At 38.6% G+C, this 22,358-nt stretch overlaps 1 protein-coding gene across 5 annotated transcripts in view; it reads left to right on the top strand.

The window, feature by feature from the left end:
* KATNIP (katanin interacting protein) overlaps positions 1-22,358 on the top strand; it is a 61,059-nt gene that overhangs the window by 25,899 nt on the left and 12,802 nt on the right. For 4 of the 5 annotated variants that reach the window (XR_010613657.1, XM_065684011.1, XM_065684009.1 and 1 more), the window contains exons 13-18: positions 632-1,526; positions 6,066-6,800; positions 7,313-7,521; positions 12,739-12,802; positions 15,790-15,967; positions 18,433-18,598. Coding sequence is in view for 4 of the 5 variants with exons in the window: in XM_065684011.1 (XP_065540083.1) it covers positions 632-1,526; positions 6,066-6,800; positions 7,313-7,521; positions 12,739-12,802; positions 15,790-15,967; positions 18,433-18,598 (2,247 nt within the window). In the remaining variant the exon portion in view is untranslated. The remainder of the gene's footprint in view (positions 1-631; positions 1,527-6,065; positions 6,801-7,312; positions 7,522-12,738; positions 12,803-15,789; positions 15,968-18,432; positions 18,599-22,358) is intronic. The other variant, XM_065684012.1, reaches the window with a different exon arrangement.

The following is a 22,358-nucleotide window of genomic DNA, read 5'->3' as shown; positions in this document are numbered from 1 at the left end:
AGTTGTGAGTTACAGAGTTGTGTCTGAGGTAAAGGCTTTCTATTTGAAAGGCTAGTTAAGTGTTGGAATAAGCTATCAAGGCAGGTTATTTGAAAACTGTTTAAAACCAGATTTCTTCACAATGGTATAGGTTATTTTGCTTTCTTCAGGGGAAAAAGATGGACCAGATAATTTTATTACTATTTTTTTTTTTTAATGTTCTTTCCAACCCTGTATTTCTGTAACTCTTTTCAAGTCTAGTGGCTTTGATCTGAATGGTTGTTTGCTGTGGAACATGTTGTGAAAGTGGTGAATCTTAAAGGTGCTGAAGCAAAATGTGCCTCTGAAATTTATATCCTGATAAATATAGTTACACTTCTTCACTCAAGCTTTTCTAAATAGTTAAGCCTTCTCGGCCAAAATGGTTCACAGTAGTGTCCAGAAGGGTTTTTAGTCCTTTTAAATAAAACCTTAAGTATTCCACAGTATTTTTCAGTTGTTGGAGCTTTTGATTGAAAATAGTCAAAAGCATGTTACTGATCCAGGATTTAATTGTTTTCATCTGTTTATTGATTAAGTATTCAAATGTCAGAGTTTCAGAACAGTGATAATGCTTGAACAGATTGATATCTTCATACTTCTGTTCTTGTAGGACCTTGACGTTGGAGCAAGAAAGGTGAAGGTATATGTTGATGAGAACCTTGTATTTGATGGTGAATTAGAGAGAGCCTCTGGGGATCTCCTCACTGACCATAGCACTACAATTAACCTTAAAGGTCACAAGCAAAATATCTCTGCATGTCCTGCAAATGAAACGAAAGAAGTAAATGTACCTGCAGTCACAGAGAAGGAAGCAAAACTACATTTTAAATGCTTACAGTCAGACAATGCTTCACTAAACTGGAAATCTCTGCCAGAAGAAAATCTTGACCATAGGATGAACTCAGCCAGCTTTACAAAGCAAAGTTTGTGTGAGGATAATCTGAAAGTGTCACCATCTCAAGTTTGTGTAAAAGATGCCAAAGAGAATTCAACAGTGCAAGCAGTTACGGAGCGTGTTCAATCTGATGATGAGCCTACTTTGAGTGAGCAAATGGAAAAGCTAACAGGAAGAAAATTGCCTGATTCTACAGGTACAATTCCTTCTTGGTTACAGTCATCTTCCCAAGTAACAGGGAATAATCAAGTTACTTCCAGTAAGCAGAAGCCTCCCTGCCTTGCTACAGAGTATTGTTCAGGCTTGAGATTTCAAACACAGTCAGATGGAGTAATGAAAAACTTTTCAAATCTGACTAATGAGGATGTCAAATATCAAAGAAATGAACTGGGAAGATCCAGTAGTGGAAGTGGAAATGGAAATGGAGATGAGAGATCGCAAATGCTAACCAGAAAGGATGGTGATGTGGGCTTGGACATTTTGGAGCAACTTTCTAACAAAAAATCCTGCAGCTTACAGTACCCTACAAGTGGAAGGAGAAGTGTCAGATGTGTAAAAAGGGTGGGATTAAACACTGTAAGTCTTGGAGAAGGTGGTTCTGCTCTCAAAGGTAAGAGCTCACAATAACAACCTTAGTGCAACTCATGGCATGTTTTGCATTTTACAGAAGCACAGAATCATTTAGGTGGGAAGAGACCTCTTAAGATTCCTGGAGGAGGTATAGACAGGGAGATTGTAGTTTTGCTGTTTGCAGTATTCAGTTTTTCTCATTCCTACTATGACAATGCTCAGTCTCTCTCCTTGTCCTACACCTCATGTGAAATGGTCTTCTGAAAATTTTACATTCTGAGTTAGTGTTTTTAAATTTATTTGGAGGAGATTAAAGTAAATTATATTCTAAAATTTGACAGTTCTGCAGACAGCAAATGTTTGCTAATATCAGAGATGAAGATCTGCAAAAAGATAGAGTGTGACCTCAAGGTAGTGAGGTCACACTCCATTTTACATCTACAATTTACAGAGTTTATTTGTGCAGTAGGTTTGTATCTTTCTCAGTAAGAATATATGCTAAATATATTTATTCAGAGTGAATGGAGAATCGGTCTTATTTTCCTTTCACCACTTGATATACCTCTTCAAAACTCCCTCAGACATCTGTGCTTATTTATGAAGAGTTTTCTAGTAAATTTAGCTGTTACCTGCTCTGTGCTTTTGATTATCCTTGTCATCCTTTTCCAAACCTTTTTTAGTTCATCTGCATCCTGTTGGAGGTTGAGGATCCAGATCTGTGTAGTTTTGTTCTGCCTCTAGCAGTAGCTACCAGCGTGTCCCCAGGGAAGAGTATGAGAACCAGTCAAGTTTTGAAGTTCCTACTCTCTCCCAACCTTCAACATTCTATGGCTAAGAAATTTTCTGGCCATGGGGTAATATTTTTGTGCTTAAATAACACAAGAATATAATTTCTTATCCACAAGTTCTACTTGGTCTTGCTTTTAAGCAAGTTTTTTGATTTCGATTGCTCAGGATGTATTTTTAATCCTGCCTTTTCAGTTTCAAGCCATGGGTCACTCTGACTTCTTTTTTGGAGCCTTCATACCCCTCTTTGGCATTCTGTAATTCTTCAGCATTCAATAACTTCTCTCAAATGAAGAGAGTCTGGCAGGCCAAGGACAACAAGGCACAAAGAACTGGAAAAAGAGGTTACAAATTGAGATTTTTGGGAGTGATTTAACATTAGAACAATTTACATGAAAGTGTAGCTTGCTGTATACTGTGTCTGGGTGTTTACATTGAAGTTATGGTGATAAAGGACAGGAAATGTGCCTAAATGGAGGAATGCCAGTTGAAATTCAACAGCAGGTACTGCATGAATGTTTCAGACAAAGGCGACAAAAATTATTCTTTCTAAACTTAGAATGTCTGAACTTTTCTTTCTCTGCCCCTCTAGAGAAAACAGCAATTTTGTAAGTATATCTGAAATTATACCTCAAAGAAGAAAAGTATGGAAGTAGTCGGAATAACTGCCATTTTCCCTTCACCCACCACTCACCCGTTTGCTCTTTCATACATTTTATAGCATCTTTGTTAGATTAAAAACTTCTCAGCATTATGGAAACTGTACATAAATCCTACTATAGTAATCTCTGTTCAGCTGTAAAAATTGTAACAGTTTAGGAGTTTTAATGTAAACTATAAGATGAGGGTTATCATGATTCTAATTACAATGTCCTCTCATTTTGCTCAGAGCAGGCTTTGTCTTCTGGTGCTTTAAACTCCCAATACGTGTTTGTTCCTGGGAAAACCGCATGCCATCTAGCAGCTTTTGTTCTCTCTGTACTGTACTGCACAGGATAAAGCCATCTTCAAAGTGGAGCTGAGTGAGCATTAACAACAGGAAAACAGTTTTAAGTGTTTCCCTAAGAGTGGTGAATTTTAATTGGAGCGGGACTAGGGGAGCTGCAGTTTCCCAACAGCGGAATCTGTCAAAGGGGAGGCTGCACAAGCTCTTTTACAATACCACAGCATGCCTTTGGTCACTAATTGAAGAATAATGAGAACAACAGAAATTAGAAATAGCACATCCATGCATATTTGGCTCGAGTTAATGTTGCTATGAAAACATACAATTTTTCTTTGATAACTGTTTAATGTGTAAAGGAAATGATGGAAATATGCTGATAAAATTTGCAAATAACACATAATTTGGGGTATTATGAGTTAAGAAGATTGAAGAACTGCACAGAAAGATGAACTTGAAGATGGGAGTAATAGCAATGGAATGGAATTCGGTAGTCCTGCTTGGAGGGTCATCTGGGGACTAATAACGAAAAATTAAGTTGTAAGCTGAGTAATCATCAATTTCAAATGACCTCGGCAGAGAAGGATCTTGGTTGAGTATCTGATAACAGATTGACTATGAAACGCTAGTGTGACGCAGACGTGATTATAACAGTGCACTCCAAGGATGTATCAGCAGAGGCTTTTCTGTGAGGGAAATGTTAATATCTCAACACAGGCACTCATGAGACGTCAGTTGGAAAACTGCAGTTCTGATCATCCATTTTCAGGAAAGCTGATTACAAAGTGGAACAGATATAGAAGAGAGCTTTTAGAATGATTTGGGAAATGAAGCCTGTGATTGAAGCAGGGAAATATGATTGCTATTTATAACTGCTGGGAGTAAAAATGAGATTAACACAACAGAGAGAGAAGAAAGATGGGGTTTTTTTTCAAGCAAAAGTTGCCCCAAAATGTAGTTTAGTAAAGTTTTGAGAGAAATAGTGTGGGGTGTGATGCCATCAGAAGCAAGACAAGGGACTTGGTGATTTAAGAATCCCCTCCTAAACCCCCAGGGTTTGAGGTGTCAGTATTTCTTGGGCTTCAGGATTGCATCCATCATATAATAATCCTCTCAGGCATCAGAAGGCTGGGAATATGTCTGTAACATCTGCAAGTGGGACACTCATTATCTGCAGGAAGAGTTTATTGTTCACATGGCTCCAATAAAGAGAATAAATTTTACGTTCTCAAAAGTATGCCCAACCCTGTAAGCCTTCAGCCATTGACCTTTGCTTTTGGGCTATTCTCTGCTTTCCTTTCAGAGCTCCACTTCTGTTGTCACTCCTTAATGTAGCTAACAAACCTGTTAACCTCCCATTGAAAATCACTCCTATTTAAACTGCTGTAGAAGTGTTTTTGAGTTGCAGTCTCTGTGCTGCTTGGAGTACTTAACATTTAAAAAAGAGGAGGGGTTTAAAAAAGGGAAAAACCCCTCCAAAACAAGGCAAGCTAATAAATGTCAAACACTCTTCTCTACATGCTCATCCTGATATTTTCAAGCTTTGACATTTTAAAAGTGGTAAATATATATGCAGTATCTTCTTTAGGTAAATTGTCTTCTCCAGTACTTCCTGTTTGGAAGTACTGTTTGGGATCACCCACCTGAAGAGTATCCATATAGACAATGGTTTGAACAAGAAAGTGACTTATAAATGGCTGATGCTCTGTGAGATACACACCTCTGCTTTCTCTCTGTATTTCCCTTGTGGGGTAAGGAGGAATGGGCAAGTTGGTCTCCAGGCTTTCATTCTGGAAGACCACCTTTTTTCAGGTGGTTTCCCATCTGCTTTAAAGTTCTTATTTTTATCTTTCTTGTCCCAGTGTAAATTATTATTGGCCATGGACAGATTAGGATCATTGCCTCTTTCCCAGTGTTTCCAAAAACAAAGTTAAAAGTTAGTCTTGAGCAGTCTTCTGGGAAAAGATAATTTTGCAGCAATTGGCACTTACTCTTGATAACCATTTGTGTTAGTATCCACTCAAGGACATTGTACAGAAGTAAAATGTAACCCATGGGCCTGTAATTGTTCAATACTCTACTTGCTTTTCTTCATTTATTTGAAGAAAATACATAAGTGACAGCTTTATTGAAAATCTTTGTTATTATCTGCTCTTAATTGTTTTGAGATGGAAATTAAGCAGCTCCCCAGTGCAGTCACAAGGAGAGCGTGCTTTGTTCCCACTGTGCCCCTCTAATTGGTCGCCTCCACTGTGTTACCATTAGATACTTTGTCATTAACCCCCTTCTGCATCTCACACTTGCTGAAAAGTGAGAAAAATATTTGGACATTACCTACATAGAACGCAACACTCCTTGTATGCTGAACTTATTTCTTTTCTCACCACTTTATATACACAAGGTTGATTTTGACAGGAAACACTATCTTTTCTCTGTAAAGCTTTAGAAACTTAACCAGTTCAGCCATTTCCAACTGTATGAAAGATCTTCTGCAGAAATGCAGACAGATGATTTAAACTATTGTGACAGACAGACAATAAGTACCACTGGGCAAAATCCCAAGTTCTGTAAGTGTTGAGTCAAGAATTTGCAGTCTCAAACTGAGTTGCATTTTGTATCTTGGCCTGTGCTCTGCTCTTCAATGGTTAAAAGTGCTTGTCTAAATGAGGAATGGAAACTGGTACATGTAGCCTTTGTAATAGGGAGGCAATACAAAAGTGCTACCCTAAAGAGCATTTTACGGTAAAGGAACACGAATAGTAGCAGCATAATTCTGGCAAGTCTGTGTTATAGTATTTGCTTCCAGGCTTTTTTTTTTTACATTAAATGCCTATGTAATGTTGTTTTCAGGTGATGACTTTTCTATCAAGGACATAGAAACCTCTAGAGCAAAGTGGCAAAATGAAAAAGAACACACTCTGCAAGAGTCCTGGAACTCCTTGGTAAAGTTTAATTATTCCCATCGCGGCCGAATCTCCAACATGGATTTTCAAGGGGACATCTTTGATGAGTTTCTTCATCAACAGAAAATCAACTGGCCTGGAGAATATCAGCAAATGAGAAAAGACGGACTACAAACACTACCAAAAAAGCAAGAAGGAGAAAATTCTATGGAGGCACATGATGAAAATGATTTTAAAATTCCTGTTTTACCTTATGGACAGCACTTAGTGATAGACATTCAGACAACGTGGGGAGACAGACATTATGTTGGTCTTAATGGAATTGAAGTTTTCAGTTCGAAAGGAGAGCCTGTTCAGATTTCAAAAATAACAGCTGAACCACCTGATATAAATATTTTACCAGCTTATGGCAATGATCCCAGAATAATAACTAACCTAATTGATGGCGTAAATCGGACACAGGATGATATGCATCTCTGGCTAGCACCATTTACCCCTGGAAAACCTCACTTCATCTTTATTGACTTTGTGGATTCCTGTCAAGTAGCTATGATTAGGATTTGGAATTATAATAAATCTCGCATACATTCTTTCAGAGGTGTGAAAGACATTATAATGGTGTTAGATGAACAATGCATCTTTAAAGGAGAAATTGCAAAAGCTTCGGGAACCTTATCTGGAGGTATGCTATCATTTCTTATTTTTGTGGAAACAGTAGTACAATACGAACAAATACATTTAGCTTGTTATCACTTTACACTTCAAAGCAAGCTGGCACTATATATAGTATTTAGTCCTTTTAATTTGAAAATGTAATACAAAGCACAGTAATACATTCTTCAATGAAACTATGAATTTTAGCAGCCTATAGAGCTAATCTCTATTCTTAATGATGGCATAGCAACAAGGCCGTATTTCAGTCACATAAGATAGACCTGTCTTTTGGAAAAGGTGATGAAGAAGCATTTCTTCCTATTTTCTTTTATATGTATTTGAAATTCTACCAAGTTCTTCAGGTTTTTCTGCTATGCAGTATGAATTTGAGAATGAACATGCTATAATTACATCAGTAGTCAGTGTCAATTTACTGTCTATTGTCTTTAAACACTACTGCAAATTAAATGTAAGAAGGACCAAAAATAGTTTTACCACTCCATATATTGTTCTGTATTTTATTCTGTGTCTTGCCTTCAGCTCCAGAGCACTTTGGGGATACTGTATTGTTCACTACAGATGATGACATTCTTGAAGCTATATACTGCTATGATGAGACATATAATGGAGAAATGGAAAATGCCAGCTGCTTGAGATACGAGGAAGAGTTAAAGAGGCCAACAACTGCTGATAGGGAGGGAGATGAAAGACCTTTCACACAAGCAGGGTTAAGAACAGAGAATCAACAGGTAGGGGCCTCTGTGTTCAGAACTCTCTATACTGAAAGATGACATGGAAGTAGTAGACACTGATTTCCATGGTAGAGTAAAACTCTGCAGAAGAACTAATATAGCTCTCTGTCTGTTTTGAAGGTACCTTTTTTTCACCAGCTCAATAATTTATGCAAATTTTGGAAGCCCTGAAAGTACTCCAAATTTTTGTTTCCCTGAATGATTAATAAGACTACAAGGAAGACTATACTGGGGTTTTTTCTATCTCTTTGCTTACTCGGACAGAGATTAAAGGGAGTTCTATTTGACTGAGGTACTCCTGAGCACTGACAGTGATTTTTACCATAGAGTTAATATATAATGAGTAGCTGTGCTCCCTGTCACTCCAAACCAAAGATTTTTTCTGTATTTTTCACACAGAGCGTACTCTTGCTTGTTTCTTCCGCCACAGATGAAGTATTTTATCTGAGAAGGAACTCCCCCTCTCAACCTTTCCCTTAGTTTTCCCTCTTTCCTTTTTTGACTAGCATCTGCACAGGTCTGTGAGCATTTTGCAGCATAAAAATGTTCCTTTCCTATTCCATACAATAGGTATTTTACTACTTGGAGGAAGGCCGTATTTCCAAGCACTGGAGTCTTGCTCCATGTCTGAGCAAAGATCCTGCAAGATTTTCTGCTCAGGATGTTGTGGGACAGTCTTTGACTTGATTTCCATCAAATCTTCTGCTTTTGAAGAATCTTCTGCTTTTGAAGAATCTTCATGAGCACCTACTGTTGCTTCAATGCGGTTATCTGTTTCTAGGGGACCCACTCTTACTTGCAAGTCTGTGAGGACATCAAAGCTGAATCAATGTAAATTCCAGTTGGTTCTGCTAAAATGCTCCCAGTGATGTATTGTTCCTAATGAGCCTTATGCTGTTGTTATGCCTTCATGTTCTGTTTTGTCCTCTTCTCCTGTGGCTTATAAGACAAATGAAAATGTCATGACATTGGAATTTGATCTTACTGTTAAGATCATTATCGTGGTTTAAGCCCAGCCGGTAACTCAGAACTATGCTCGCTCACTCCCCCCTTTTTCCTTCCCCTGCTCCCGGAGGGATGACGAGGAGATTTGAAAGAACGTAACTCCCATGGGTTGAGATAAGAACAGCCCAGTAACTAAGGTATAACACAAACCACTACTGCTACCACCAATAATAATAATGATAAGGGAAATAACAAGGGAAGAGAATACAATTGCTCACCACTCGCTGACTGATACCCAGCCCGACCTGAGCAGCAATCTAGCCCTTCCAGGTAACTCCCCCCATTTATATACTGGGCATGATGTGCTGTGACATGGAATACCTCTTTGGCTAATTTGGGTCAGGTGTCCTGTCTCTGCTTCCTCCCAGCTTTCCTTGGCCCTCCTCACCGGCAGAGCATGAGACTGAAAATGTCCTTGATGGGGGTAAACGTTACTTAGCAACAACTGAAAACATCAATGTGTTATCAGTGTTGTTCTCAGACTAAAGTCAAAACCACAGCACTGCACCACCTATTAAGAAGGAGAAAAATGACTGCTACAGCTGAACACAGGACAACCATGAGTCAATGACTCTAACCCTTTGACATCTCCAGTGCTAGTTAACATTGGCAACAGTAATTCTGTTCCCTTTTTTGCTTGCAGTATCTTAAAACTGTTCAGACACCTTATGCAGTGCAGGATTTCATGAACACAAATGGAAGTTCACCTTTCTTTTCTTAATTGTTTGTTTATTGTGAGCATTCACCAAGACTTCTTCCATTGCAGAAGCCTAGACCGATGCTGTTGGGAGCCCCTGCTTTTTATTTTGCTTTCAATCTGTGGTGTTCTTCATACTCTTTCTAAATCTGAAACCTGCTCTATCAGCAGTGGAATGACAAAAGCTATTGTGTCTGAGCCATTTAACTCCCTGATCTCATTCTGAATTTGCTGGTACCATCAAGATTTTGTAGATGGATGCTTATGCTATAAAATGATATAGATCTAGTAGATAATTTGTCTTCCCCAGCATAACATTGTAATTCAGACTGGTGTTGGGTTTAAAACGTCTCTACCTGTTGATCACTCACCCTTTTTTCCTGTAGCATGTTCAGTGGATGAAAGTGTTTTACTGCACTGAGTACAGAACTTTTGAAAAATTTGAAGAAGTGTCTTACTTTCTTATTAATATCCATGGTCATCTGTCTTTCCCGTGACTTAGTAAACCTTAATAAGCTTTTATAGCAGGTCAGACTTGTAACTAGGGCGTTTGACCTTACTCTGACTGTGACCGACAGTGATGCCTAGGGAGAATGAAAGAATAGAGCAAACATGCAGTGGCGTTTCCCTGAAACACTCATCCAGCCCTTAGAAATTTGTCTTACAAGGACTTTTTGACTTCACCTTTGTGTTTAGTATCCTGCCATGGATTTTTATTACATTATTTCATCCATTAGCTTTTTGAAGCTATGTGCACTTGTACAATTTGCAGTGCTCTGTATTGTTTCCCAGCTTAACTTGCATAGCACAAATAACCTCTTTATGTTTGTCTCTAGGTTCATTTAATGTCCCCTAGGTTTTGTTTTGGAAGAAACTAAATTATTTCCCATTCCCTTCTTCAAGCCACTCAAGAGATTTATGCTCCTCTGCTACAGTCTCTTCTAAATCTCTGTTTTCCAGAATGGCTAGTCCTACTTCAGTTATTTGTCACATGGAAGGTGGTATATTATAGTTAAGCATAGGACCATGGTAATACTTTCTACTTTTTACTGCTTTTCCAAGAACTCTTGTACTATGGTGGTATTTTGTTCTAGCCATAAGGATCTAAGACATGGGTAAGACAGTGTTCACAAGCCGAAGTGGTTGAAATAGTAGAAAATTAGACCATATCTGAAAGAAAAGACAGTGGGCACCAGCGGAATGTGAGACAAGGGGGGCACAAAATTACAAAATGGAATATATAAACCTTTAGAATTAGTTCTGAGTAATGTTAAGTTTTATGGCTTTGTAACAGTAGCAGTGGAAAATTACTGAGGTGCAGGATACATGGAGAAAAAATAGAGTACAGCTAGAGAACATACTGAGAATTCTCACACGAGATAAATTGTTATAGTTGACATAGTTTTAAGAAAAACAGTCTAGAAAAACAGGACATAGGGATAAGGAGTATCTGGGAACGGCAGGTGTCCAGGATGGGCTACAGCTAAACTAACTGATAAGTAGGAGGATAGGAGTCTCTGGTGCTAACGAACCAATTAAACTGGTATAAACATCTACTGTGCATGCTTCAAAGGCTGCCAGAAGTGATGAAGATTGTTGGAAGAAGTAAACGACCCTCAGAGACCACCACCACAATTCTGTATGCATGCGGGGAGCTTTCTGGAAAATGATGTAATCAATACGTAGCCTCATGAACATGTATGTATGCCCAGTGACTATAAAAGGACAGCGCGTGTGGCAACTGAGAGACACGCGTTAGGTGGAGCTATCCCCGTGTCTCCCGGCGCCGCAATAAAGCATACCTGCTTGTCAGCTTGAAAACTTTGTTGGCAAGTTTGTTCCTGGAGTTTTCTCCGAATCAAATGAAGGAATCTAAGTAGCCAATACGGGAGGCAGAGGGAGAAAGGGGTGATAAGGTGGCTTGGCACAGGTGGTTTATGATCTGCAAAGGAGGGCATTATTCTGCCTTCTATAAGACTTGTAGCTTTGTTGCATCCATGGGTTTTGATAGTCAGTATTGTTGCAAATTTTTATTCTCAGGCTGGTCTTTCTAAGTTGCTCTGGGGAAAAGGCATCAGGCATCAAAGACAGAGTCACTGTTTTGCAAGAAAGGTACCCCCAATAGAAGGGTTTTTTTCCACCTTTTGTAGATTATCTGTGTGCATTTATTTCAGTGCACAGTTCTTGCTCAGTTTCACCTACTTAATTACCTCAAGGACATCTGCTACTACAAGAAATATATTGCCATCTGGGAGCATACACATATTAGATCCAGGATGTCAGTGGTTATACTGCAGGGATCTAATATAACAGTAAGAGAAAAGTGTTGACAAGTCTTTTATAATTGTTTTTTAGGTGCAGTGTATGTCCATTTGGTGTATTCTTGGTGACAGGAAGTCTACTTCAAGTGATAAATGAAACTGTAGTTAAGGAGTCTGCACTAGAAAAGGAGTCTGGAGTTTCCTATTTGGCTTTTTGACTACTAATGAAGATTGAGCTAATGTTTTTGTAGAACTATTTAAAATAATGCCAAGATTTCATTCTACTCTGCTATTGTTTGGAGCCTAATACTGTATGTAAAGTTAGGATTGTTTTCCTCACATGTAGCATTTTTATATTTGCCTGTAGTGAACATAATTAAGCATTTTATCATGCTCACTCAGTGAACCCTTTGAACTCACTCTGTCTGAACCCTTTGCAGTTGTCCTTAGTCTTTAATACCCTTATTGCCCCAGTATGATCAGCAGATCTTATCATCTGTTTATTAACTTTCTGCTTTGCCATGTTGAATAGCATAACCTACTATTAATTAGTATTGTCAGAGAGCAGATGCAAGCTTTTGGAGACATTTGCTTGTTTGCTCTGGCCTTGAGAAGAAACTGTGGTGGCACTGTCTGAGGTCTTAACTTCCTCTCAGACTTCTTGTCTCTGCAACGTATTTGCAGTGTGCAAATACAGAATGTTATCGTTTGCATGGCAGTCTGTAGGTAAATAAGAGTGACTTAAGAATTTCAGACTCTTTCTGAACAGGTAGCCCACACAAGGGAGTCTCACATTTAATACTCCTATGTGCACTAACAAAAAATACCAAACTAACAGTCTTGACTTTCTAAGCATCCAGGTGATCTTCTACATTTTGGGGTATGTTTTCCTTTTTTGCAGGACAGCCTGACTGGTGAAGCAAGGAGATTTCCCTGGCAGTGTTTAAGGCCGGGTTGGATGGAGGCTTGGGTGACATGGTTTAGTGCGAGGTATCCCTGCCCATGGCAGGAAGGTTGGAACTAGATGATCTTAAGGTCCTTTCCAACCCGAACTATTCTATGATTTTATGATTCTGTGACATACAAAAGGATGGATGTAAAAATTAAAACAAAAACCCCAGCAAAATTGAGAATCAGAAAAAAAAAAAACCCCACCAAACAAAACCACCAGGTTCCTCCCCTTTATAAACAATATGCCTGTAATATATCTATGTTATGTATGTTCATTGCATCTATTGGTTTACTTTTTAGGTTCAAGAGCCAGATCCTCTCTCTGAATATGTACCCAAGGAATCAGGAATATTTACTGGAAAATGTGAGCTCTTACATTTACTTCTTGCCTAACCACTTTCTCCACTAACATTTTATCATGGAGGCTCTGATTGTCTGAGCTGTATGGAACTTTGTAACAGATGTCAGATCTAGAATAAAGAAGATTTATTGAAGGCCACAGTAAACAAAGGCAGAAGCTTTTTTACTTTGTTACTATGCCTTTTAGAACATTGTATCATAACAGTTGGGTTTTAATCGCAGAAAAATAACACTACCCATTGGCCTAGTCCCTGAATGGGATTTGTAATAGCTCTGTCCCTTACACAGTAATTCTCTCCCAGTCCTATGTATTTATGTAGACAGAATTTCTCAGATTGGATTCACAACGGAAACTCTTCAGTAAAGCTAGACCAGAATGTTATATCCGTACTTAAAGTACCTGATTTCTTTATCCTGTACTAAAATAACTCTCTGTGGGCTTTTAAATTATTTTCTGGATGGCTCAGAATTTTCAGTATCAGTTCCTGGTCCTTTCATCAGCACAAAAGAAATAGGATTCTGTGGAGTGGTCTCTTAGACCTGGAGTGAGAGTACTGGTTCTTCTGGTTTGGGGGAATTAGTGGGAATTACGGAAATCTTAGGATCAATACTGCCCTCTTCACCTGGAACTCCTGGTAATAAATTGTGCATGGAATCACTGAGGATTTGTATCCTTGACCTGCTGTAGGTAGTTTTTCTCTCATCTTATTACCAGTCATGATGCCAAGGAGAAATAGTGTCTCAAAATGTGATGATCACTTGTGCAAAGTCCAGCTAGTGGCTGGTTACTGGTGATGTCCCTCAGGGATCAATACTATCATAGTCTAAGCTGATCAATATCTTTTTTCTTTTTCAAGAACTTGGATGATGTGATAAAGTGCAATCCCAGCAAGGTCGTGGATGATGTTAAACAGAGGGGAGTGGCTGATAAGCTGGAGGCAAGGCTGTTCTTCAGAGGTACCTCAGCAGGCCCAAATAAAGGATAATTTCATGATGTTACCCAATGTAACCTCATGAAGTTCAGGACAAATACACAGACCTGCAGGTGGAATGTAAAAACCCTTGCCACAGGACAGGCTGGGGGGCCAGCTAGCTAAGGAGCGGCTTTGCACTGGTGGGTCTGAAGTCCATGTAAACCACAAGTTGAAAATGAGCCAGCAGTGCGGCCTTGCAGTAAAGGCAGACAGCTGCCTCCTGGGATCTAAAAGTGCAGCCAGCAGGGCAGGAAAAAAAGATTGTTTCCCTGTATTTGACACTTGTGAGGCTGTACTTGGAGTACTGTTAAGTATGGAGCTCCCTAGAACAGGAAGAAAATTTACCTACTGGTGCAAGTAAGGTGGAGGAGCATTGACCAAAATAGTCAGGCAGCTGGAGTCCCTGATGTGTGAGAAAAGCATGAAAGGCCTGCCTTGGCTTATTCATCCTAGAGAAGAGAAGGTGAAGGGGAGATCTTGCTGTCTATAGCTATCAGGAGGGCATAGAAAAGACAGATCCAGGCTATTCTGAGGCATGGTAATAGGACTGGGTTCAGAGGCAGCAGAAAAAACAAGGTAGAAAACAAGAATTTCCAATTAAGTATTAGGAAATCTTTTTCACCCTGAGGGCAGTCAAACACTGGAACAGGGGTCCAGAGAGATTTTGAATCTGGCAGCCTTAGAGACATTCAGTTTTCCACTGGATAAGCTCCTGAGAGACCTGATCTCATGACCTTGTTCTGAGCTTGGAGTTGGACTACAGGCCTCCAGAGGACTCTTCCACCCTGCATCGTTTTGAGATTCTATGAAGGCATTGATACAGTGATGTAGATACTAAACCTTGTGTGAATAGCTGCTTCCCCCTATCTTTTCCCTTTTGTTTGAAAATACACTTTGGTTTTGCCTGAGAACTCTTGCACACTTGTATACGAAGCAAGTTTAGTCTTAGCAGTGGCCTTGGGAATAGTGTTTAATATCAATGTAACCACATCTCCAAACGTGTCAGCTAATGGAACTCTTTATTTCTTAGTGTCCTTGCAAATGCTAATGAGATCTTAACAGCCAAGTGAATTTATGTGTATATCAAGACAGTCTTGTGTAAATTACTATGGCTACTTATAGGTAATTGGGCTGGATGGCTTAATAGTTTTAATGCTTGTTTGTTTTGCAGGGCATCATGACTACATGATGCTTCTTTAGACATTATCCAACCTGATTATTTCGGGGCTTCTCTAATGTGTGAAACAAAAGATATTTTTAATTTACACTGATGGATTTTCATAGAGCCTGATCGGATTGGAATATTACTTGTTAAATCTGTATATGCTACTTAGGTTTTTTTTCAGTAAGGCATGAAACGGGTGAACCTGAAGATACATGTACAATCTTTTGTCTGCCCAGTTTTTCTTTACTATTTATTTTCTGGAGATGCAAGCAAATCAACATTGCCGTTTTTCACTAATGCTGACCCTTAAAATACTTCCATATGTCAAGTTTTGACATGAAGACACATTAGTGAACCATATTTGGTTTTTGATTTAACTACAAGTTAGTGTTCTCTAGCAATTTCTTGATTTATGAGAAACTGGATTTATATGAATCTATATAGTCATTTATCTGGCAAAAAAATGATAGACTTCAGACTAATAGGTCTGCTCTGTGTCTGCATAATCACAAAATCTGTCATGTACCTGTTTAAGTGTATCATTCAATTACTGTCGGTCTGCAGTCTAAGTAATGAGACACTTGATAACATGATTTATTGGGATTTGTGTAGTTAAGATTGAACAAAATGTTGGTAGCCCACTAAAGGAGTTTATCACAGGTTTACAGAAGATACTATGCTATTACATGGAGGTAGGCATGCAGACCCGGAAGTATCCAAATACAGCATAGCAAGTTATATAATCTAAATGAAATACATGTACTGCTAATTGTTGGAGGTTGCATGCATGCTTATCTTGGCTTCTTACTTCAAACTACTCAGTATGTGTATAGATTATATTCTTTTATATAGGCCTGCAGCTGAATTTTACCATGACCTGGGGAGACACTCATTATCTTGGACTGACAGGACTTGAAGTGATAGGAAAGAATGGTAATGCATTAAAAATAAATACAGAACAGATTTCTGCTTCACCCCAAGACTTGAATGATCTTCCGGAGTATGCAGGAGATTCCAGAACATTAGAGAAGTAAGTAATGAAAGAGTTGGATTGTCCAAGCATTTTCTGCAGGGCTCTTTCTTTATATTTGTGCCTGTTGTTTGGACAAATGGTTTTAGAGTTTATTGATTTTAGAGGATTTTACATCAGACTTTATAAAGCTACTGAATTATATAAACTTCTAACACATGTTAATGCAAAATGATTTTCATACCACCACTGCTCATTCTTGGATGTCACAAGCTACCCAGGAACAGCTTGTTGTAGAAACATGAATGAGATGTTTCCAAAAGATGGTGCTTGAGTTAGGAGATGGCAACATGCCTGGTTGGTATCTCTGCTAAGGACTTTCTAGGCAGAAATGTGGGTGTTCTGTAGCATCTGTCTATGCATATGCAATGATATTTATGCAGGCTTTCTGGTTAACTTCAAGGAAAAATTTTAAGTTAGCAAAGTGTGAGGATGTGTTAGGGAATTGCACAAACAGGTGCCATTCTGTTGGTAATTCTGCAGCTTCCTCCCCCCCCCCCCCTTTTTTTGGGTGTAATTCTAATGAAGTTTTATTCATTGACAAGTATACTTTCTCAAATTAACTTGTACTTCCTAAATGATAGCAGTATAGAAATCATATGCTATGGGTCTGGACAGGACGTGGAATTTGATTGTTATTGAAGCTGCATCTTGTTGTTTCTGAATTGTATCTCTCTTTTAAAGGGTATTTTCAGTTGTAATCCTGTCCTCTGGCATGTTTGTGCTCTGTGAATTTTATGAATTAGGACTTGTCTTTTCAATGTCTTTGTGGAGTCTTCCTTAGAATGTTGTTTTTATCTACATGTACACTAACTTTGTAATTTCTGCTGATCTGATTTACACAGATGTCAAGCTTACTTGTATATAATTCCTCAGTTCTTCTGCCTGTTTATATGAAAATCCCTTTATAGGCATCAAGATCTAAGAAATCTCCCCATGACATCCCCTGTGATGAAGAGATTCTGGTGGTGGATTCTCTCCATATTCCACCATAATGGACCCAGTTGCAAAGAAGCCATTTAGCTTTTCTGTTGGTGTTTTACCTTCTCTCAATGCTTCTTTTACAGCCCCATTGTCTGTTGATCCTACAGAATTTCTGCAGGCTTTCTGCTCCTGATGTATTTGAGGAATTTTATTTATGGTACCTTTTGCTTGGTAGCCTTCATACTCTTGTTTGGCCTGTGCATATGCATTTAGACTTCCAGAGTTATGATCCAATCAAGTTAGAGTTTTCTGATCATGAATTTTCTTGAAAGATGGCTTTTAATAACTTTCTTTATCCTGCCACTGAGCCAGTTTAGCTTTGATTTTTCAAGTCCTCTGTCTTTCCAACATGTTTCTTAGTAAGTGGGATACATTTGTTCTGTACTTCCAGTATGATATCCCTTCATGTTCTCTGTGTTGTGTGTAATGATTTTATTTTGGGGGTTTGGGTGTGGGTTTTTTTTTTTTGGGGGGGGAGGTTTGGTTTGGTTTTTGTTTGTTTTTTTTTTTTTTTTTTTATGTATTTAATAATTTTTGCTTAAGAACCTTTTTGGGCACAAGCATGTTGAGTGTAAGTATACTACAGTGCTCTTCAACTGTAGCATTTGGAATAGGTCCTGTGCACTATACAGGACTAAGTCAAGGGTTGTATCTTCTCTCATGGGCTCCCTAATTGGCTTCTCTGTGAAAGAGTCATTATTCAAATCTTCTTTAAGCAACTTCCAAGTCTGGCACTCATATTCCATTAAACTTTTAAATAAATAATAAGTACATTGGGTAGTTTACCAAAGTAATTACAGTGGACAATTAGTTCATATTCTCCTTTACTCTATCTTTGTATGCCGTAGTTTGTGGTAGAATATAAAGTCAGGATTCCAAAATGAGGAAATAACTGAATTAACTTTAGGCAGCTTCAAGTCAGTGCTTTTACGAAAAGATGCTGTCACCCTGGTAGAAAGCTCTTTTGAAAAAGTAGAACTATGCTTGTGTGCATGAAGGAGGGTGTGAACAAACTGTGCTTCTCCAGGTTATCCAGCTGCCATCCAGCTCCTTGTCGGATTCATGATAGTTGCATTGGCAACACACTGCAGAGTGCCATATATACTAGTGTAGGCATGGGACTATATTGATAAGTTATATTGTGTTTGAGCCTTTTGCCTTTGGCCATTTTGGTAGAAAGGTAGTTGAACTTTCCTCTGCCTGCCCCTGACCACCCAGCGAAACCTAAGGAGTTTTCTCTTTTTCCTCAAACAGACCCAACTAAAAGAAATACTGCTTTTCTTCCCCATTGTCCTTAATTCAACAATTGCATACTATTTTTGATGTTTATTGTGCTTTTTAATTGCGTACACGTGGGCACAGTAAGCCCTGGAAGCTGTAAGTGGCATATAGGAAAAAAATAAACACCTAGTAAAGCACCTGATTTTCATGAGAAAAGCAAGCTTTTCCTTTTTGCAGCTAATGGATTTTTCTCCTTGTAGGTTAATAGATGGGACTAATATCACAGTAGAGGATGACCATATGTGGCTCATTCCCTTCTCTTTTGGAGAAGATCATCTGCTCACAATCCATTTTGATAAAATTGAAAGTATTGCAGGGCTTCGCTTTTGGAACTATAATAAATCTCCAGAGGATACCTATAGAGGGGTAAGTAAAAGCAAAGGAGCACTGCCAGCAAAAATATACAGTAGTGCATTGGAAAATTGGTACTGTGATGAATGAATATAGCTGCCTTAATGGAACACCATAAATCTTTCTAGATTGTCTGAGTCTGAATTTTGTGGCAGGTATAATGCATTTCTGTCTCCACAAACAGCAAATATTGAAAAAAAGCCAGAGACAGTTTAAAGAAGTCTTCATGGCTGATTTTTCTAAGAGACACATACTATTTTCAAGATATATGGTTCTGAAGTGGTATCCTCTCAATATCCAGTATTTTGGCCTACCATATGATTATTTCCTAGAACACAGGGAGAGGCAGAACAAGGACACTTCTCTAACAGAAATTCTGTTTAGGTAAGTTATAGAAGGCCAGTCAATCAATACTGCCTTTTCCAAGAGGCGTCTCTACAACTCTAATGTTTATTAGAGAAAGTTGACATCTTCAAACAGCTTAGTGAACTAGCTTAGCTAAAATTGTATAACATATCTCCTCTCTTTTCTTTTTTTTTTGCCAAATTGCTTGGTTTATATGTTATTCATATTGAATTCTTGGAATTGACTGGCAGATTGTGTTACATCATTTCCCTGCTTATTCTCAGAAGCTATGCATTTATTTGTAATGACAATGAAGAGGTAGTTGCTGTTCACGGCATAGAAAATTTATGAATCCATTTGTTTCCAGATTTTCCTCTTGACATATAACTGTTACATCCTTGATGTCAAACTCAAGTCAATAGATAAGAAGAAAAATGTTGGTATGTATTAAACTAGAGAGAGACAGGAGAAAAAGGATCAGTTCTGGAAAAAAATAATACTGAAGTCAGAGGCATGGATTCTTCCTAGGATTGGGCGAGTCAGTGGCAAAAGTTTCTGCTTCTTTGTGTAAATTTACCCTCCAGGAATTACTTTAATATGAGCACTACATAAATGTGTGGCAAGGTGTTCCATCTCCACAGCAAGAGCCCTGGCATCTTTTAATATCAGCATGGGATCTTGCTGAGTGGCCAAGACTGGCCAAAGACTCCCAGAGGGCCAGAGTGTAAGATCTTTCATTGAAGCCACAATTGATTTAGAGACTTTAACATATGGCACCCAATTTTGTAATACATGGCATTAACCCAATGTGCTTGACACATGGCAGGGTTGACGAGCACATTGAGCTTACCATCTAAACATATCCCCTGTATAACAACAAAGGTTTTTTTATTAAAATCTCTGCCCTGGTTTCAGCTGGGATAGAATTCATTTTCTTCCTAGCAGCTGGTACAGTGCTGTGCTTTGAATTTAGGATGAGAATAATGTTGGTAAAACACTGATGTTTTAATTATTGCTGAGCAGCACTTACACAGACTCAAGGCCTTTTCTGCTTCTCACTCCACCCCACCAGCGAGGAGGCTGGGGGTGCACAAGGAGCTGGGAGGGGACACAGTGGGGACAACTGACCCCAACTGACGAAAGGGACATCCATCTAGTGCCATATGACAGCATATAGAGCTGGGGGGAGTTGGAAGGGTATGAATTTTCATACCAAATCAACTCCCTGTATGTGTCTCAGTTATTAAAGGAGGGAAAGAAATACCCAAATCCCTAGAATCTAACATGGAATTTGGTTTTTGAGGCAAAACCAAGGAAAAAAGAAAAATTGCAGTTTACTTTGCTTAGGTAGAAAAAAGAAGTGAGTCTGCTAAAGCATGCATTTGGCATAGCAGGTCCCATAACAGTTTGTGGGTACAATTTAAATGAGGAGTTCATACCTACAGGCCTGTAAAAGGATGAAAAAATATTTGGAAAACTGAAGATGCAAGATATCTGCTTGGCCCTGGTGTAGAGGCTGTAGAGTGTTTACCTAGGGCATCATGACATCTGTTTCTTGAAGTATTGCTGTTCATTCTAAGACCCAGTCCCTGGGTATGAGATCTAATGATTTCCTAGGCAGCTGTATACTGGTGGATTCTATTCACAGCTTTAGTATGAGAGGGTAATGGCAGTGAACTGTCAAAATGAAGACTTGTGTGCTATTTCCAGCTCTATGAAATATTACCTTGTGAGAGCTTTGTTATGCAATTTGTAAAATGCTATGTGTGATGGCTGAGTGCCTTCTTGGATGATGAAAATTACTTAGAAATGAGAGCTGTAAAGGACACATAAATATAAGCAGCTATGGTGTAATAGGTAAGATTTCATCTCTAAGTCTCTAGACGTCCCATTCAATACATGTTTCCTAAACTAAAGTGTATTTCAGTGGATTTTTCGCTTCTTTTCCTTATTCTGGCTGACTGATTCAGCTAGAAAGTAGCATGCAGGAGACTTTCTGATACGAAAAGGATATTTCCGTTCTTTGCTCCCACATGTATTAAAGATGAAACCAGAAATAATTCTTTCTCCATACTTGGTAGTCATACAGACATTCCCTCCTAATTAGTCTTAGTGCTGTTTGGAAATGTACTGAGCACCTCCTGTAGCCTAGTACAATACCAGAGGTTTTCAAATCAACAAATGTATGTGGAAAAAAACCCCAAACCCAAAAATAAAAAGCAAAACAAAGCAAATATTCCTGAGAATTATCTGCTTTGGGGATATTGCATGTGTAACTGAAATTGTAATGGAATAAAAAAAAATCATTTACAAATGGAAAGAATATGAGAACTGTTGAATATGAATATGAATACCAGGTCACTGGTAGTACGTGGGCTTTGCATAAAACTCTGAATGGTTTTAGTTCTTATCAGACACCTGAAATGGGACTTTTCACCATAAATATTGCATGTCTATTTGTAATGGAAATGCTAATAATGAAAATGAAATGTTTGTATACAAAACTAAGTTAACCTTACATTAGCATATATATATCAGTCACTATAACATCCAGAGATTAGAAAACTGTCTCACAGTATCTCTGGACTAAATTAAGTCTTTCATTAACTACATGATTCTGTTTTGGTTCAGTCTGTTAGTCAATAAGCTTTAATCAGTGCTAGTTAAAGGCTGTCCTATTGTATTTTACATGTATTATTCCTTCCTTTACCAGTAGTTAGTGAAAGATGAGTAGTTAGTGCAACAAATGCTGCTTGTGATTAATGCTAAGTTATATTTAACATATTTCAGGGCAAGATGCAGTGATAATTGTTGTTGCATGATTGAATTGTTACGTGGCTGGGATCATGCATACAACACCAGATGGTGCTGATGGGGGAGGGTGAAGGGGCCAGGACTCCTGCATCATCTGAATAAGTATGCCTGAATTATTTAGTTTAATCTTCAGAGATTGTATAAGACATGCATGCATCTATGCAGCGGACAAGGCTCAATTCTTTCTGCCTGGCACGATACCTCTTCTTTATTCATATGCCCTTAGGTAACATACAGCACTGCTTGGTAGATGAGTTTGCATGATCCTGGAAAAGTCCAAGTGCCACCTGCCACAAAGTTAAATAAATACAGCCTTTATATAAATGCAACAGAGACACAAAAGAGTCTGCTTGAGAGAGAGCACCAGCTTTTGTGATTTCTTAAAGGCTAGCTTCAGCCAGTGCTGAGCAATCAGGCCTGATCTAGCAATGCATTCAGGAGCCTGATGACTCTAATTGTCTCCTCAAATCATCTTTGTGACATATGCTGACTTCAAAGCTGAGTCTCTCCATTCTGTTGATGTGCAGGCTCAGGAATCAGAATCATTTAGGTTGGAAAAGACCTTTAAGATCAAGTCCAACCATTAACCCAGCACTGCCAAGGCCACCACTAAATC

Source organism: Lathamus discolor, chromosome 6 (assembly GCF_037157495.1).
Source record: "Lathamus discolor isolate bLatDis1 chromosome 6, bLatDis1.hap1, whole genome shotgun sequence".
NCBI lineage: Eukaryota > Metazoa > Chordata > Aves > Psittaciformes > Psittacidae > Lathamus > Lathamus discolor.
This window is presented reverse-complemented; position numbering and strand designations above follow the sequence as displayed.